The 19,772-nt window shown below is 42.8% G+C and overlaps 3 protein-coding genes across 4 annotated transcripts; 1 reads left to right on the forward strand and 2 right to left on the reverse strand.

Moving 5' to 3' along the window:
* The first annotated feature begins 2,569 nt into the window (after positions 1 to 2,569).
* Positions 2,570 to 3,302, forward strand: lepb (leptin b). Its single transcript, XM_070992374.1, is given in 4 exon segments — positions 2,570 to 2,651; positions 2,654 to 2,700; positions 2,702 to 2,725; positions 2,917 to 3,302. Coding segments are annotated over 4 exon segments (474 nt in total). The 3' UTR covers positions 3,238 to 3,302.
* A 3,928-nt stretch (positions 3,303 to 7,230) lies between these two features.
* Positions 7,231 to 11,084, reverse strand: LOC139350632 (transmembrane protein 53-A-like). Of its 2 annotated transcripts, none has more exons than XM_070992128.1 (3): positions 11,006 to 11,084; positions 8,311 to 8,924; positions 7,231 to 7,916 (listed from the first exon to the last, which is right to left on the reverse strand). In XM_070992128.1, exons 1-3 carry the CDS (start codon positions 11,029 to 11,031, stop codon positions 7,537 to 7,539), a joined length of 1,020 nt encoding a protein of 339 aa, XP_070848229.1. In that variant the 5' UTR covers positions 11,032 to 11,084; the 3' UTR covers positions 7,231 to 7,536. The 2 variants fall into 2 exon arrangements, with proteins under 2 accessions (XP_070848229.1, XP_070848228.1); XM_070992127.1 differs by lacking the exon at positions 11,006 to 11,084 and adding an exon at positions 9,739 to 9,882.
* A 5,601-nt stretch (positions 11,085 to 16,685) lies between these two features.
* On the reverse strand, positions 16,686 to 17,927 carry LOC139350944 (rho-associated protein kinase 1-like). Its single transcript, XM_070992620.1, has one exon. The coding sequence runs from the start codon at positions 17,925 to 17,927 to the stop codon at positions 16,686 to 16,688; it is 1,242 nt and encodes a 413-aa protein (XP_070848721.1).
* Positions 17,928 to 19,772: the final 1,845 nt, after the last annotated feature.

Consider the following 19,772-nt stretch of genomic DNA (forward strand, 5'->3'; position numbering starts at 1 on the left):
GAAACAAGCTAATGCTAACTTAGGCAAAGAGTTTCTTTACATTCAAACAGCAATTAACAAGACTACGACTCCACAGCCATGCTTGGAGCAAAATGCTAACTTCGGCATGTTGTGATCAGGTTCACCATCTTAGATTAGACTGTTAGCATGCTAACAGTTGCTAACCGGCGCTAAACACAGAGTACAGCTAAGGCTGAAGGGAATATCATGTTTAAACAAAATTAATGGGCAAATGAAGATTTTGGCCAGATGAAAGGACCAAGAGGAAAGTTAAGGGGTCAAATTATGAGACATTATAAAGAGGACAACAATGTCTGAACTTCATGGCAATCCATCCAACAGCTGGCCAGACATTTCACTAAAATATAAAAATGCCAACCTGGTGGTGGTGCAAGAAAGTTTAGGGATCACCAAAGTCATTGGGATTCATCCCGTTAAATGTTGATGGGAATCCATCCAGTTGAGATATTTCAGTCTGGACCTACTGACTGTTAACTGATGTCATCCATAAAGCCGCTAATAAAAGGCGAGTAAAAGTATTTTGATAATGAGGTCTATGATTTGATAAAGCTTTTCTGCATAGATGGAAATTTGGTTGATTATAAAGGAAGTGATGCTACGGCTGCAACGCATTTTGTTTTAATTGATTTTGAGTTTCCAAGATTCCAAAAAAAATACGCAGCTATAACTGAACTGTCTGTGATACCTGATCCTTTGGAGGTTTGAAGTCTACCGTTCGATCGTTCTCATTCCTCAGTCATGTGTATTAAACCACAGCTATTTCCTGTGCAGACGAGTCATCGCCCACACCATTTGTTCCAGTGGTACACTGAAAAATGTTTTCATCGAAAGGGGGGTCCGTCGGTGCTGAAAAAATGGGGTTGAACTGTGTCGGCCCTGTGCCATGTCAGCTTACTGGAATTGACCAAAGCCTGTATTCCAAGAAATTGCCCCTCCCCAGTCCCTATTTTCTTTGCCTCCCTAATATTATCTGCTTCAGAAGCAAAGCGTTTCCATCTGCGTCACGTTATTCCCCCATCATAAAGGGCCAATGTGTTTGAGTGCAACAAGCCAGGCTGGATGAGCGAAACAGCTTGTTTTGGCAAACTACATCATATGATTCTCGCTCTCAACAAAAGCATTGACATTGATCAAACGTCTGGGAATCTTGTGCCACTGGGTTTGCAAATATGGACCAGCGTCACAATTAGGGCTGAGTTTAAAGGGGAGATGGTGCACACAACAGCAGGGACAAGAAAGACGAGCATGTGAGAAGAACAAAGAAGAAACAGGTTACTGGAATAGATCATGGCTCAGTGACATGAATATAATTAATTCACAGCCCTGTCTGCTGAGGAACAATGGTTATTCTACATAGTTTGCTCATCAGCGACAGGCAACAAGCGGCCACCTAACACAGTGCCATCTTGGAGCTTAAAAAGTTGGCTGGTGGTTCCCGCTCCTCACTAAATTTGCCAACTTCAGAAATAGGTCAGCGCATTCAGTGTTATTCTTAACACCCTGATGTCTCCACCGCTGATGGAGGGACAAGCTAAGCACGGCATGCTGCCGAGGCTAAATTTTGCAATCAAGCAAAGAATAAAATTATAAAAAACAAAACAAAACACCATGAGTAGAGGAGGATGAGTATAGCCTAGGTGCAGTACTGGTGCACTGGAAATTCTGCTTTTGGTCACAACAAGGGAACTTCCATTGGGACAACACTGAATAAAGATATTCCTACAGCATGCGGTAAAATAGAGAATGTACTCTTTTACACACAGCGATTACAAACACAGTCAAAAGCTTGGCGGCATGAGCACGAGGCCTTCAGACAGACCTTGAAAAACACCTCTGGAAACCACCGTAGTTTTAGGAGCTGCTTACGTGGCATCATTATGTTTCCATTTTTAACTTCTTCTTGCTGCTTTTGTCTCTATAAAATGGCATTTACATACATTTCATTACGTTTTGTTTGGTTGAGCACATGGTGTCAGCGGGTTTGCACTGCATCATGCCAGTTCAAGCTACAACCGACCTACGCATTTTTCCAGTGCTGTAACATCAAAAACTGGCTGCATCAATCAAAATCCTCTTACAGGAAAACAAAACTAAGAACACGAGATGTGTGTGAGTTCCAGGCGACTGAGTCAGAACGATGCGATCTATCTTTTTTTTATGGCTTTTGGTGTGAATTTCCAGCATAATGAGGGCATGTTGATAAGTTGACCTGTAAGGGTCAGGCTCAGGTTTGAGTCGGGGGAGGAGAGAGGAGGGGAATGGACCCAGGCAAGACTCAAGTTCAGAGCAGACTATTTAAATGAGGGGAAACCTGCAAAGAGGCATGTGTCATCTCTGTCATTCAGTGTTACAGCAGCACAGCCACAAGTCCAAAAACACAGGTAAGACTCTTATTATTCTATCTACTGTAAAATATAGAAGAATAATCATACTGGAGGTACCCTTTTTCTATCCAACTTAACATGTTTGAAGGAACAAATATACTAAGTATTTGTACAAATGCAGATTGTGATTTGTTTTCTTTTTTTTTTTCTTTTTTTTTTTAAGGATGCAAATCCCTCTGGCCCTTCTCTATGTCTCTCTTGTGGCAGCTCCTGGGTGCTCAAGTCTTCCCACAAAGGGAGACTCCATCAGAAATACCATAAACAGCATAATAAACATAGCTCAGATAACCCTGGTCCACATTAAGAAACTAAGGACAAAGGTATGTAGAGTGCTTGATGTGCACATAGTTTTCCAGCAGATTCTAATCAGCGTGTTTTAAGAAAGGATGTGCATCTCAGAACATGGTCATGAAATAATATGAAACTGCATAATTAAAAAAAGGCTGATTTCTTTTATTCGAGTTAACCGAGCAACATACTGACATGCAGCCCACGTTCTTCTTCTCCTTAGCTGCTGGTGGCTCCACAGATAGAGCTCAGCACTCCGTCCATTGAGGGTCTAACTAGTATCAGTCACGATCTTGGACTTTTGGATAACGAGCTGCAGAGCCCTTTCACAGAGCTCCTCAGTCAGATCCAGGCTGATGTCTCCAGCTTGGAGGGAAGGGTGCGCTCCCTCGCCCTGACAGTGGACTGTCCCGTCCAAGCCAGACCCAGAGGAGAGACCGGAGACAATATGTTCCCCGACAGTCACCTTCACCTGATTCTGGCCAAGGTGCAAGGCTACCTGGATAAGCTTCTTCTCAACAAGGACAAACTCAAGGTCTGCTGAGAAATCCACTCTTAACTACCCATATGTGCCAGGCTCTGCTATAAAGCACACATAAAACGGCTCATTTGCACAGCGTAGTCCATGTAATGTGTTTTTGCATGCACTATTTTTCAGAATACTTCTGTTACTGGACTTCTGTCACAGTGATGTGCTGCATGTATTCAACTTAATTCTCAGCAATAATGCTCTTCCTCTGAATTCTCTGACTTTGAAATGATTTTGTAGAAGAAAAATATTTGAAACGTATGTGAACTTATTATTTATAGAAGTTGAATGATATTTGAAGTGTTTAAATATAATGTCTTGATCGAGCAACAGACGTCTCTTCCAGTATGGTTTACAATTTAAATCATGTTTTGTATGTTGCTATGGGTATTGTATTATGTAGCAGAAAGTTGATTTGATTTGAAGTGCACCGTTTATTGTAATATTTTATTAAGGAGAAAAATGAAGCTTATGGTCAATAGGATGTCAGACGTTTTAGCTGAAATTTCATGTTATACTTAACTTTTCAATAAAGACCTGCCTGTACAATTTCTCCTGAGGTCAAGGCATATTCTTAAATGATCTCATTATTTGTGTGTTACTTTGAAAACAAAGTGATTTTTTTTAAGTTTTAACCTTCATCCACACAAAAATCACTCCCCTCGAGGACATGAAAATAAGAAATGATGTTTTTAAAATGCCGATATTTACACATTTATTTTAAATAAGTGTAAAAGTATCAATTGATAAGAATGATAAACTCAACATTTCGATGTTGAGAAATAAAATCTGAAAATGTCTTTTTGTAAAATAGACACTATATTAGTATAACGTGTATGTTACAGAAAAACAAGATACCACACTAAATACCAGATTTAATGTATATAAAATAAGGTTTCTATTACGGCAACATAACACCAAAATGTTTGTTATAATAATAATAATAATAATTAGAAAGGTAGCCACTTAGAATGAGACTAGAAACAAAATTATGTCACAATATTTGTTTAATATTTTGTAGCTGACCATATAGGACTTCTAGTTTCTGCCCACCAGAAAGGAAATTACTGTACTATTATTTTATCGACTGAACTCATTATTGCTTACATTGTTTTATTAGTCATTCTGAAATTGAAAAATGCTGAAGTAGGTCATCTTTATCAATTAATGCTCTTTATTTCTTCAGTATGTGATGGATTAAAAACTACAGGAGTTATACAAAATAGGATTCATGATGGGAAAAAATAAAACATGAAATAAATCACAAGAGGACGGAAATTTCTCAGTACAGAAAACATCTCTTACAGCACATGAATGTGCCAATAAAGGCTGAACTCAGACCCACATGAAGACATATCAAAATTGCGCAGCGCGGCCTTGTCTGTCTGTCTGTCTGTCTGTCTCACACACACACACACACACACACACACACACACACACACACACACACACACACACACACACACACACACACACACACACACACACACACACACACACACAGCTGGAAAGTGTTACAGTGCCCTGAACACCTCACCCTTAGGACACAGAGGCGAGTACTGTGATGTGCTGTGTTGTTCCCGACAACCTAAGGTTACAGGATGAGCTCAAAATCAATAATTCACAATTGAAAGTAAAAGCTGAAATGTAACAGTGCATTTTGTGGCAAAATAAATACATTTAATTAAAAAAAAAAAAAAAAAAAAATCAGTCATAGTCATCAGTCAAATTGCAATGAAAAATCAGGATTTTTTTAGGCACAAAATACACTAAAAACTTTGACGTACTGTACAACGCAATCCAGAACCAGGATTACCGATTGAAACTGTTAAAGACGGGGAAAAGAAACGAGGTAAAAGTATTTCACTTGAGGCATAAAGACTGTTCATTCGTATTTTGGTTGTGATGACTGGAAAGAAAGATCCCACAGCTGTTTGCTAAGTGCTCATATCTTCCAAAGAGCAACATGAGAATGTAGGTCTAAACATCATATCTAACATGTGTTGTGTAACTCACATGACACTTACTCATTCTCTCTGGTTTTGAACAAAAGATAGGAGATTCAACAAATACTATTACAAAAAAAAAAATTAGAATAAAAATCATTCTAACATAAACTATGTATTTGTCAAAGCTGGAAATAGAATTCAAAACTCTGCCAAGAAATGTGAGATGTACCCCCCAGACATGGAAAGATCATAGAAAGGGCAATGTGTGAAACTATTAAAGCAATCTAATGATATCTGTGAGAACATTTATGATTCATGAGGCATTTATGAAACAGTTAAGAGTTGTGGCAAACATGTGCAAGCAGGGATTCCAGTGGGGACAACATGAGAGAACTAGCCTGCATACATACTGTATGTAAGTACGTATGAACCAACAAGAGCATGTGGGTCGGACTGTGGGATGAGGGAATATCATGTTACTTGTGAGTGTGAAGGAACGACTTGTGCCAGTGTATTCATGTTCTCAGTATGTATTTGAGTGTGATTGTGCAGACAAGTCTAGATCATCAGGTGGGCACCCAGCTGTTGGACCGACAACATCGAGAGGGGTCAACAAGGTCCTCAAGGGTCCCAGAATACCCCCCTCTTAACCTGCACCCACACATTTTTCTGGAGCAGACAATTTCCATGTCCACATCATCAGTTACCATCAGCTAATAGCATGCTAGCTAACATGCATGCTGCTGTCGGTGGTACCAAATCAACCCACTAAGCCACTCTCAGTCATCCACAGTTACCATGCTAAGCTAATTAAGGTGCTGCCTGAGCAACCAAATGATCCAAACCACCACCGTAACCTAACTAGCACCCAAACAGCTGTAAGCAAATACTCTTTCAGATCCTTCACACTGGCAAATATCAAAGCATATGCCTGTCTCTGACACCATTACCCAACAACATGCTAGCTACCAGCAGCTAGCATCATATCGCGGCTATCAACAGTGCTGCCATTTTCATGCAGCTCAGTCCACCAAACATACCAACAGAGCTTTTTCAGCTACCTCATGCTAGCAAACAGTGTGTCACCATTTCTGTCTACATCGTCACCAGTTTATATTAGTTATGGTACTCTAGAAGCTGACTATTCGACACAGAAACGACATGTCATTACAGAAACACAGCAAAAAGATACCGACGCGCAGCTCAAAAATCACGTGACCACTCAAAACGACACGTTCAACTGCTCGGACGACGTAGCTACGTCACAATACGTATCACGGAACTGTTGCGTGGGATTTGAATACGGGGTGTTTCTGTTAATCTGCCTCAGTTTCTTAAAGACTAGTGGTTTTAAAGTGATCCGTTATAATTGTACAAGCTTTATCAAAAACTTTAAAGCAGTGAACCCACTCGTATTTTGTTTCATCGTGGTCTGTTTAAATTCATCCATACAAAAGCAATGCCTACGTTTAATCACCAGATGTCGCCATTTTGACTGCATAAAATGCTTCAAAACTGTTAAGCATTTCAGCAAAATTGCTTCATAGAGTGCTTCACAGAGCTTTGTGTCCCCCATCATCGGTTTGGGATTGAGTACTTACCCATGTTTTCCCCAGTCACTCATCTGTTTTACAATCCACAGCCATTCACTGGAACTGGGTGCAATGTCGGCCATGTTTTTCCACTTCCTGCTTTGGGGCCTTTTTTATACCCACTGCAGTTAACTGCTGCCAATTTTGCACACTCATGAGTTTTCCTCTCATGGGTCATTTCTGCTGTGCACTCCCATAGGACTGTGTGTGCCACAAAACACACAACATGCTGTCTTTCTCACCACTACATGAGATCAGGTCTTGGATCAGTCCAAAAATTAGCTAAATCTACTCTATTTAGCTGCCCTACATCATGCCTGTTCAAAATTGCTTGCTGTCTGACTGATCACCTTCACAAACAAACAAAATCCCACAATGCATTGTAAATGTAGATCTGATGTGTGAAATTTGTGTATCTTGGTGCTTTGCGGCTGAAACAAATAGAGCAACGACAAGAACAGAGGTGCTGTCAGCAACAATTTTACTTGACATAATGTGCAGAAACCTCTCTGGTATCAAGTCCAAGTCCAATTCATGAATACATTCTGTGCAAAACAAGCATCACATAATATAACCTTCACAACAATAAATTAAATATCTCTCAAGATGCATCCTTGACAACAAAGTCAAACAACTGATTGTGCTAAGAGGAGAATAAATGTTGTATCTTTGTTAATTTACTCTGCTAACGATACCAAAAGCTGCATGACAAAATAACCAAAGCAACTTCTCTGAAATCAAAGAGCAGTTTACGGTTTTAAAATTCAGTCAAACTAGGCATTCACTCCCCCAACTGTTTGCACTGAAATGCAAGAAATTGGCAGCGAGTTCAAGAATTTCTCCAGGGTAGATAGGTAGTCTTCTGGGTGGCATCGCATGTGGGCTGCATGTATCGACTCCTTCCACTTCCTGTCCACCACGGTCACGCCCCTCTTCCTCCAGTAGTTAATACACTTTTCCATGACCACTGGGTCGCACAGGGGATCGTTTTCGCTGAAGAAGAAGAGGGCCGGTGCAGTAATGGGGCTGTTGTGGAAAACGTGGATGCTGTTGTCGTAGAAGTCTGCTGTGTGAGTTTTGAAGAGCCAGAAGTAAAGCATGGCGGTGTTTTTGACAAAACCCTCGAAACGTGGCACCAGAGTCTTGCCAAGGCCTAAATAACAAGACAGAGGGTTATAGTTCATAATTAAGAGTTACATATCACATATATCTTGATTCTATTTGAATGACTCTCATGAGCTAAGCTTTGTAACTACACGTCCCATATTGCTTTGGGGGATGTTGGCAGGAAGTATAACGTTGCCATGGATTCAATTCGACCAATGGCTCGCAATCTGTACTCTTTACTCATATGTATGTGAACTGATGGAAGTGTGAACTGTCTGCAGACACGGTCACAAGGGGAGCTTAAAAAACAAGATGCCAAAAATAATTCTTGGACTCCTGACAACTGGAGAAGAGCTGTAGGTCGGCTGGCAAATGAATTATTTAAAGAGTTGACACACATGTCCAACACAAGAGTAACCTGAGCTGGATCACTGACTCACCTATCGCCATGTGCTCCAGAGTGCCAACCACTAAGCTGTCATAGATCTGGCCCATCACCCTCTTGGCCAGGCCAGCATGTTCCTTTGGTCCACGAGCAATGTGGACGAGGATCTGGGAGAAAGTGAAGCCACCAATGGAGGAGGCGTGGACCAGCACCACCCTCCCTGAGAACTGAGGCTCCTCCAGAACCGTCAAAACCTCCAGTCCGTAGTCGAGCCCCCACCGAGGCCACAGGAAGTGCATCACGCTGCTCCTAACCACGAGGACATCCATGCCACGGTCCAAGTAAAGGTTCCTGTACTTGGCCACCGCCGCCGGCTGGGCCCCGAGCCAGGAGAAGAGAAGCAGAAGGGGACGGGAAGGTGAGGCGGAATCTGATTGGTTTTGGGAGGAGACAGGTGTGTGTGACGGTGAATCAGAGAGCAGGGGAGAGGAGGAGTCGCTGGCAGAAGGGGGGGAGGGTGACGGGGCTGAGACTGACCGAGGGGGAGGGGTCATTTGAGAGTCACTGAATGAGAACGGAGTGTAATAGTAAGTTATGCCGCTGCTGATCCTCCTGATTATGAACTTAGCTCCACTGACTTGTTTAGGTATGACATCAGTCCCGAAGAACCTGAAAAACAAGACAAAAAAAAAAAAAAAGACAAAATCAAGATGAAAAATGATTCACTCGCACACAACTGAATGGTTTCCATGACTGTATTCGTCCTCCTGAGAGCCAAACCTAAAGGTTTGGTATTGCTGCAGTTATTTTTTGTTAGTTTTGAATAGAAATAAAATGTCACAATGAATTTCTTTCAGTTTTCTGTCTCTCCTCTCAGCCTTCTTCCATCAAGGGTCTGAAGTGAAAATTAAAAAAAACAAAAACAGAATAAAGAAATCCTGAAAACGACTCGTTTATTGAAAAATGTTACCATTTCGCTCAATCAAGCCTTTAAACCTGACAAAGACAGAAAATACTGTAAAACCACTATTTGTTGACTGTGCATAAAAGAATCTATGTTAATATTAAATATATGAAACTCCATGTCAGAATGTGGCACCTGAAGCAGCGCTGTGTATTCAGCTCACTGTGTCTCCAGCTGTTCCACACAAATATGAAGCTTAAAGGCCTCAAATAATAAACTGAACGGTCTTTTTGATGGTTCCCGTTCAGTGACTGGGGAAGACATCCCATAAATCCGCAGTGCATTCACGGGTTGCCTTGCTATCTGTAAAAGAGGGACGCAGCTCTCAGGAGTGGAGCTGGGCTGTCAAGCACCGCATCATGCTCCACTTTGCGCCAAGCGACATGGAACAATTTGGACTCTAATCTGCTGCTAATAAAAATGCTCAGCATCAGAGTACCTTTTTTTTTCTCCATCAAGCCAGTTCCGCAAAAGAAGGTCACACACAAGCAATATCACAGCGGCAAATCTCTGTATTACCCTGTGGAGAGCAGCATGTTTCCCATTCTGATGCGCTCAAAGCTGCGGGGGAGCCGCGGTCCTTCTGGACTGTCTGGACGGTCGCGTTGGTCGGTGAAGCCACAGCACCGGCGGCTCGTCTAAAGAACAGCTTCTGCTTCCTCCTCTTCTTCGTGCTTGCGTTTTTATGGGCTTGGAAAATAAATACACGGACCATCACCGCCACCAACTGGTATGGAGGGTGAACATAAAATGAGCCCATAGATGAGTTTTTTTTTTTTTTTTTTTTTTTTTTTTTTTCTGAGGTGGCTTATTTTGGATTCTTTCAGCTCATTGCAGGTTTTGAACCTTCATCTGCAAAGCAACTCGAAACTACAGCTGTCAGAAAAAAAAAACATATTTTCCTCTAAAATGTAGGGGACTACAAGTATAAAGTAAATGCTCTAGGAAAGTACAAGTACATCAATCTGTTTCAAGACATTTTATTCTGTACCTGATGTTTCCTTCAGCCCGGTAACCTTCAGCCTTCCACTCTGAATTCCCCTGAAGTTGGTATTATCATAAACTGTCCCATTCAAAACAGTTATTTAGGTTTGAATAAAGCTTGGCTGCACTGCACAAATGTTTCCAACTGGTGGCTGAGTGGTTTCATATTAATTCTAATCTTAAATCTCATCTGTGTTACTTGCATTAAGTCTACGTTTTCTCCTGTGGCTTTAAAACCATGAAAACGTCTTTTCTGACATCACCGGCAGCTCATCTCGGCGTCGCTTGCTGTAAATGTGAGCTGTCATGAGAGTGTTATGTGCCGGTGAGTGTAACATGGCTGTCACAGTGGTGATCGGGTCTGTGCATTTTTTCACACATGGGCAGCAGAGGCAGTTTTAGGTCATCACATCCTCGACCACTTTCTCTTTTTTCCTCCTTTTCTTCCCTGGATCTATTTTCTGCAGTCATATGCACCTTCTCCCAGCAACGCACACAAACTGCCTTATATGTTCCAGTACTTCTGTTTCATGTTTGACCTTCAGTATGAGTACAGTAAGTATGGAATATAAGAATATTTTTGGCTTTGCTAGAATTCAAGGAGGCTGTGTGCATGCACAGTAATATCCCAGTTGTGGCAGGATTTTTGTGTCATGATTATATGTTGCACATCTAATATGATACCATCATGCTCCACTTTGCGCCAAGCGACACGGAACAATTTGGACTCTCATCTGCTGCTCATAAAGTTCCGCAAAAGGTCACATACAAGCAACATCACAGCGGCAAATCTCTGTATTACCCTGTGGAGAGCAGCACGTTCCCCATTCTGATGCAATCAAAGCTGCAGGGGAGCCGCGGTCCTCCAGGACTGTCTGGACGGTCACGTTGGTCGGTGAAGGGTGAAGCCACAGCACCGGCGGCTCGTCTAAAGAACAGCTTCTTCTTCCTCCTCTTCTTCTTCGTGCTTGCGTTTTTATGGGCTTGGGAAGTAAATACACGGACCATCACCGCATGGAGGGTGAACATAAAATGAGCCCCCAGATGAGTTTTTCTGCTTAGACAGTGAAACAAAAGTAGAAAACTTCCCCTGAACTTCATATCTCTGACGACGAAGCATTCAGTGAAGTACTGATATCTTTTACTTCCTCAAAGGTACAAATCCCACAGTGTAAAAAGCCTGCGTCCAAAACCTGATTTACAGTACCAACATTAAAAGTGCTCATTATGCAGAGTGGACCATTTCACAATCATTTCTGTTATATATTGGATTATTATTATTGATGCATTCATGTGCTCATCGTTATCATGTTGCAGCTGCTATCTAAGAAGAAGTTACCATTCCTAGTGATGTTCTGGACATGCCCATTGCAGAGGGCTGTGTCAGCTGGTACAAATATCCCAGCATTCATAACTTAACTAAAGTTAAGTACAAGTACCTCAAACTTGAGTAAATGTTCTTCTGTACATTACACCACTGAGCAGTACAGAAGCAGCTCCTGTTATTTACCATTTGGGAGGACATATTAGGTAAAGTTAATCCTGTCCAAACAGGACTTTTGTCTTGTTGAAATCTAGAGCCACTCAAAAAACCATATTTGATGACACACCAGCTCGTCTTCTTTATAACCATCATAATATCTTACAGTTCTTCTTATATTGTACGGCTTCATTCACAGACACATACCTTTTTCAAAATGATAGATTTCTTATTTATTTATTTTTTTCATTTTCAAAATCACAATTGTATGTTGTATGTTGATATTGTCACCATCACTCTTCTTCTCACCGACGCAGCCGTTGAAAGACTCGATCTTCTCCTCTGTCTTTGCATCGGTTTTCCGTGTCAGAGAGATGGTCGGGTTGTGGTAGGTGAAGACTGCAACGGGCTAGACGTACACGTCAAAGTGAAGTGAAGTGCCAACAACAAAGCAAGGGTTTCTTTTTCCACGGGGGAATATCTAGCTTGGAACGCTCGGGAAAAGCAACCCACCTGGTGGTCGACCCCATCCACATCCTCTCGCAACAACACAGCACCTGCACCCGCAGCACTGGCATCCACCCCCAACCCGAAAAGGCGAGAAAGATCAGGAGCAGCGAGCAAGCCGTTCCTGCCAGAAATACACCACATTCAGTCGCGTTGTTTCACGCCGTTTTTTTACGCCGTAATGCGCAAAAAGGACGCCGCTTTTTACGCGTAATGAAATCCTCCCAGAACGCGCGTAAAAACGATGTTTCCCTAGTATGAAAATAATCTCCATCCTTCTTTTCTCTCAGCCACTCAACTTGAAGTATCTGCATCCAATCGCTGATCAAGACAAGCAGACCAAATCAGTGAAGCGCAGATCTCCTTTGTGGCAAAGTGTGTCCTAACCCACCTTGTAGTTTCTCGTAGGTTAATTTTGGGTGATAGGCAGGAAAAATATCCCATAAATGAACTTCGTCCTTATTTTAAATTCCTCTTCCATGCATCGTTCATTTTATGTATTCTGGTCAATGCTTTTAGGTCATTGTTGATTTTCACTGGTTCCTCCATGGAGTGTGAAGTGAAGAAGGTGTACAGTGGTCAGAGCTCTGGACTTTGAAGCAACAATCATCTTAGCTTGCAGGTACGAACCCCGTGAGTGGAATTGGTCACTTGAACCCTTCGCAGGGATTTTTGGTCGTTTCTTGTTTGTTTCCTTTACTCTGTCATGCACCATGCTGCTATTTTGTGATGTATTTGTTTGGATATAAACCTGACTTTGCAGCCCTGTGTTAGTGAACAAGATGGCAGAAACCTGTGTGCACTCCTCTCATTTCTGTCTAAACTCCCCCTCCATGCATTGTTAGAATTTTTGACATATATTTTGGCTACACACTCACACACAAAGGCACACGCGCATACACACACATGTGCGTGCGTGTGTGTGTGCTCGCGTGCGTGTGTGTGTGTGTGTGTAGCCAAAATGTCTATATATTGGAACAATGCATGGAAGGGGAGTGAGACTGAGAGGAGTGCACACAGGTTTCTGCCATCTTGTTTACTCAGACAGGGCTGCAAAGTCAGTGGGTTAATCCAAACAAATACATCACAATATAGCAGCGTGGTGCATGACGGAGGAAAAGAAACAAACAAGAAACGACCAAAAAACCCCGCGAAGGGTTCAAGTAAACACTCAGGGGATTCGTACCTGCAAGCTAAAATGATTCCTGCTTCAAAGTCCAGAACCCTAAGCACCGCACAACTTCCACACTTATTTCTCCACAGAGAAACCAGTGAAAACCAACAATGACCTAAAAGCATCGACCAAGAAAAACAAAATAAACGATGCATGGAAGAGGAATTTAAAATAACGACAAAGTTCATTTATGGGATATTTTCCTGCCTATCACCCAAAATTAACCTATGAGAAACTACAAGGTGGGTTAGGACACACTTTGCCACAAAGGAGATCTGCGCTCCACTGATTTGGTCTGCTTGTCTTGATCAGCAATTGGGCGCAGACACTTCAAGTTGAGTGGCTGAGAGAAAAGAAGGATGGAGATTATTATCATACGAGGGAAACGCCTTTTTACGCGCGTTGTGATGCACAAAACCGCGTTTTTTACGCGCGTTCTCGGAGGACTTCATTACGCGTTCTTATTGCGCATTACGCCATAAAAACGGCGTGAAGTCTGAAAAAAACAGCGTTTTTTACGCCATAATGCAGTTGAAACGCAACTGAATGTGGCGTATTTCTGGCAGGAACGGCTTGCCATACTTTTTTATGCTTTCCAAATTTCTGTCTGTGCTGCAGGGACCAGCTCATAAGCACGTAAAATTGCAGCTTTAACCGAATCGTAGTGGAGGCTGTCCTCCACTGGGAGCGCAGCTACAGTTTCCTGAGCTTTCCCATGCACCTTACACTGCAACAGGAGACACCGCACATCTGGCGGCCACTGCAATGCCGTAGCGATGCGTTCAAAGGCTGCAAAGTACGAGTCTACTTCAGTTTCTCGGAACACAGGAACTACAGCAATATGTTTGCTAATGTCAAAAGGTTTTTGAGAAGTGGTAGAGGAAGGAGACATACCCGGGGCATCAGCGAATTTGCAGCTGTTTTATCTCCAGCTGGAACTGCCTCTTCTGTGCCTTTTCCTGAGCTTCCATCTGGCGACGTGCAAGCCGTACGTTCAGCTTCGCCTCCACTCTGGAGTCAGTACTAATAGACAGCGGACGAGCCACCACTTTTTGTTATGACCCAGCTCGCTAAGGGTGAGCCTCGGGCTCTAGCTGGCGTAGCCGCACGGCTTTGTCAGCCTCGATTTCCAGCCGTTTTGTCTCCAGCTGGAGCTGCCTCTCCTGTGCCTTTTCCTGAGCTTCCATCTGGCGACGTGCAAGCTGTACGTTCAGCTTCGCCTCCACTCTGGAGTCAGTACTAATAGCGGTTCGTACCGAGGCAGCGTGAACAGCGTTTGCGGCCGCTCAGCCGTTCTAGTCTCTGCTACTGAGACTGTTTTAGCACCGGTAGGATCACTCTCCAGCATTGCTGGCCCTGGTTGAGCCAGCACCAAGAGGATCTCTAACTCCACCCGCAATTTGAGCCAGATCATCTTTGCGGCAGCAGTCCAACTTGTCCGGGAATCTTTGAACAGATATCCCGGACGAGACACCACTTTTTGTTACGACCCAGCTCGCTAGGGGTGAGCCTCGGGCTCTAGCTGGCGTAGCCGCACGGCTTTGTCAGCCTCGATTTCCAGCCGTTTTGTCTCCAGCTGGAACTGCCTCTCCTGTGCCTTTTCCTGAGCTTCCATCAGGCGACGTGCAAGCTGTACGTTCAGCTTCGCCTCCACTCTGGAGTCAGTACTAATAGACAGCGGTTCATACCGAGGCAGCGTCAACGGAGTTTGCGGCCGCTCAGCCGTTCCAGTCTCTGCTACTGAGACTGTTAGAGCACCGGGAGGATCACCCTCCAGCATCACTGGCCCTGGTTGTGCCGGCACCAGGAGGATCTCTAACTCTACCAGCTTATCAAGAACGAGAGCTTTAAGCTCATTTTTAAGAATTTGTTTGGGGAACGAGAGACTGAAGTAACTCGCAATTTGAGCCAGATCATCTTTGCGGCAGCAGCCCAACTTGTCCAACGAGGGACTGGCCAAAACAAAAATTTTCGGCTTGGGGGGGTGGGGGAGGGTCGACCACTTACGCACCAAAACATTGTTATCACGCAGATAAACCACATTCTCACCACTTGCTTTGTCTGCACTCACCCTTGAGAAGCACTTCTGTAGTGTAGGATCAGCCCGTTGAGCAGCACACAGACGGTCTCTGGTCACCGGCAGGGACAGACATTCAGGAGAGAAGCTGCTGCTCCAGATGTTTCACCGTCATCTGCAGTCTCTCCTGGTTCTCCTCCATCTCGCTCATCTCTTTGCGCTGGATGGTTTCTGCCTGTTCCAGCTGGGACTGGGGACTTGATCTCTTGAGAGCTGGCTTTCAGAAGCTCATCCCGTCTGCAAATGTCTCTTTCCAAGTCGGAGACACTGTAGCTGAGTCTCTTCTTTTCAGTCCCCAGTTGATCAGTATTCAGTATTCAAGTATTCAAAATTGTTTTGAATCGCAAAAGGCGAAAGGCAAGACAACGAAAAGAGCAAGTGGGTGCTTTTCAAACAAATGAAAAAATCAAAACCAAAAGAGAACTCTCTAAAAGTGAGAGTTTAACTAAATATAAAAGAGAACTAAGTAATACTAACCAAAAGAGAACTCTCTAAAATGAGAGTTTACCTAAATATAAAAGAGAACTAAGTAATACTAACTAAAAGAGAACTCTCTAAAATGAGAGTTTACCTAAATATAAAAGAGAACTAAGTAATACAAACCAAAAGAGAACTCTCTAAAATGAGAGTTTACCTAAATATAAAAGAGAACTAAGTAATACTAACCAAAAGAGAACTCTCTAAAATGAGAGTTTACCTAAATATAAAAGAGAACTAAGTAATACAAACCAAAAGAGAACTCTCTAAAATGAGAGTTTACCTAAATATAAAAGAGAACTAAGTAATACAAACTAAAAGAGAACTCTCTAAAATGAGAGTTTACCTAAATATAAAAGAGAACTAAGTAATACAAACCAAAAGAGAACTCTCTAAAAATGAGAGTTTACCTAAATATAAAAGAGAACTAAGTAATACAAACCAAAAGAGAACTCTCTAAAATGAGAGTTTACCTAAATATAAAAGAGAACTAAGTAATACTAACCAAAAGAGAACTCTCTAAAAGTGAGAGCTTAATTAACTTGAACTAAAAGAGATCTCTTCAAAAGGAAGAGCTTAAATAATACTAACTAAAAGAGAACTACCTAAATACCACACCAAACAAAATGGAAAACAAAACCCTCCTAAATGAGGCCTACTATTCAAATGGAAACAAAACGAGAACCAAAATACAAGGGAAAAGCACCCCTAAGCCTATTGAGGCTAACAAATCAAAACTAAGTGTATGTACAAATCAGTTCCCCCCTCTAAACCTCACTCTTGTTCTTGTTCTTGTCCTTCCTCTCTTGCTTTTCTTTCCTTTTCCTCTCCCGCTTCTCTTGTTTGTCTTTCTTTTTCCGCTCCTTCATCTCTACCTTGTCTTCCTCTGTCTGTCCAGCCTTAAGGAAGTTCAGGTGAGACCAGAAGCTGCGTTTCTTCTTTGCCGCTGCCTCCTTTGGTGCCTCGCAGAGCGTGTCAGAGAGAGAGTCTTTCTCCTTTGTGAGATCCACGATTTCGGTGTCCCTCTGTTGGAGCTGCTGCTCCAGATGGTTCACCGTCATCTGCAGTCTCTCCTGGTTCTCCTCCATCTCGCTCTTCTCCTGGCACCAGGTCTGTTCGCTCTTGACCAGCTGCTGTAGGAGCTCCTCCTCAAGAGCTTCTGTGTGGTCTGCAGCCTCTTTGAGCTTGTCAGAGAGAGAGTCTTTCTCCTTTGTGAGATCCACGATTTCGGTGTCCCTCTGTTGGAGCTGCTGCTCCAGATGGTTCACCGTCATCTGCAGTCTCTCCTGGTTCTCCTCCATCTCGCTCTTCTCCTGGCACCAGGTCTGTTCGCTCTTGACCAGCTGCTGTAGGAGCTCCTCCTCAAGAGCTTCTGTGTGGTCTGCAGCCTCTTTGAGCTTGTCAGAGAGAGAGTCTTTCTCCTTTGTGAGATCCACGATTTCGGTGTCCCTCTGTTGGAGCTGCTGCTCCAGATGGTTCACCGTCATCTGCAGTCTCTCCTGGTTCCCCTCCATCTCGCTCTTCTCCTGGCACCAGGTCTGTTCGCTCTTGACCAGCTGCTCTGCGAGCTTCTCCTCGAGAGCTTCTGTGGCATCTGCGGCCTCTTTGAGCTTGTCAGAGAGATGGTCTTTCTCCCTTTTGAGATCCACGATTTCGGTGTCCCTCTGTTGGAGCTGCTGCTCCAGATGGTTCACCGTCATCTGCAGTCTCTCCTGGTTCTCTGCCATCTCCCTCATCTCCTTGCTGGCTTTCAGAAGCTCATCCCGTCTGCAAATTTCTCTTTCCAAGTTGGAGACTCTGTAGCTGAGTCTCTTCTTTTCAGTGCTCAGTTGATCCCTCTGATACCACACCTGGTTCAACTGGATCTTCAGATGGTTGATCTGGCTCTGACTGCGATGAAAGGCATTTTGCAGATGGACGAATTCAGCGGAATGGTTTGGAGGGGCCTGACGAGCAGGACCAGCCAATGGACCCCTTTGGTGGCTTCTGGGGTTGCCTCTCTCCGCCATTGGACTGTCTAGTAGGCTGTAGTTGTCTGTAGCAGAGAGCAGTTGTCTGTAGTAGAAAGCAGTTCTCTGTAGTAGACACTAGTCACCTGTAGTAGACAATCTCGTAGTACGATGTGTTCGTCAGTAGCAGAATAATAATCAATCAATAAATGAATCGATGTAATAATCTGCACTGTGGAACGCGTATCTCTCTTGTGTGTAAATCCAAGGTCGATACTGCTCTGCTGGGGTTTGCAGCAGTATTTATTGCCAATACCATTCTAGAACTACAATTCCAATTCCAATCTAGAACTACATCAAAGCCACTTCAATCCCATTGGCTGCACACATGATGACACATTTAGTAGGCGGAGCTAATCCAGGAACACATGGGCTCCTTTTTTTTGTTTTGTTTTGATTTTTTTTTTTTAAGATTCTTCCATCAGGCTGTGAGATTTCTGAACTCATCCTCTGCACTTCACCATAGAAACTTTTCATTTTTGGACCTTTTATTCATTCATCCATTTTTGTCATTATTGTTCTGTGAGGAGCATAAAGGGAATATAGCTGTCCTTTAATTGTGTTGTACCTGTGTTGTACAATGACAAATAAATGAACCTTGTACCCTGAAACATCAGAACAAGAGACAAACAACAGTTTAAGAGAGTGTCTTTGAGAAAAAGTTGAAGGTTCAAGAAGCCTGTGGACATATGTAAAAACAGGGAAACATCAGGATGTCATGAAATCTGTTTGGTCTACTCATCAAGTAACTGCAAGACATTTCAGCACCACGAGATGGAGCCAGAGGTTAACACAGCTGGTCCACAGAGAAAAGAGACTACTTCAGTGTGGACCACTAAAATGAATGTGTTCAGTCCATCTTGTTTGTTTAATTGTTTCTGAAAAGTGGAAACTACCCCACATGTCATCTTTGGTGTCATCTTTGATGGCGGCCTCAGTGTTAGTTACAGTTAAAGTGTAAAATTACTCACAAATCAGTCATAATGGGCTCTGTCAGTGTCACATTTATATGCTACAATATTATCTCATAATCACTGATGCATTACCATGTGAGAAGAGCTACTTTCACTCATTTTATATCCTCTGAGGTGGCTTATTTCACTCCATGAAAATATTTTGGATTCTTTCAGCTCATTGCAGGTTTTGAACCTTCATCTGCAAAGCAACTCGAAACTACAGTTGTCAGAAAAAAATAACATATTTTCCTCTAAAATGTAGGGGACTACAAGTATAAAGTAAATGCTCTAGGAAAGTACAAGTACATCAATCTGTTTCAAGAGATTTTATTCTGTACCTGATGTTTCCTTCAGCCCGGTAACCTTCAGCCTTCCACTCTGAATTCCCCTGAAGTTGGTATTATCATAAACTGTCCCATTCAAAACAGTTATTTAGGTTTGAATAAAGCTTGGCTGCACTGCACAAATGTTTCCAACTGGTGGCTCAGTGGTTTCATATTAATTCTAATCTTAAATCTCATCTGTGTTACTTGCATTAAGTCTACTTTTTCTCCTGTGGCTTTAAAACCATGAAAACGTCTTTTCTGACATCACCGGCAGCTCATCTCGGCGTCGCTTGCTGTAAATGTGAGCTGTCATGAGAGTGTTATGTGCCGGTGAGTGTAACATGGCTGTCACAGTGGTGATCGGGTCTGTGCATTTTTTCACACATGGGCAGCAGAGGCAGTTTTAGGTCATCACATCCTCGACCACTTTCTCTTTTTTCCTCCTTTTCTTCCCTGGATCTATTTTCTGCAGTCATATGCACCTTCTCCCAGCAACGCACACAAACTGCCTTATATGTTCCAGTACTTCTGTTTCATGTTTGACCTTCAGTATGAGTACAGTA

Source organism: Chaetodon trifascialis, chromosome 22 (assembly GCF_039877785.1).
Source record: "Chaetodon trifascialis isolate fChaTrf1 chromosome 22, fChaTrf1.hap1, whole genome shotgun sequence".
In the NCBI taxonomy this organism is placed as follows: Eukaryota; Metazoa; Chordata; class Actinopteri; order Chaetodontiformes; family Chaetodontidae; genus Chaetodon; species Chaetodon trifascialis.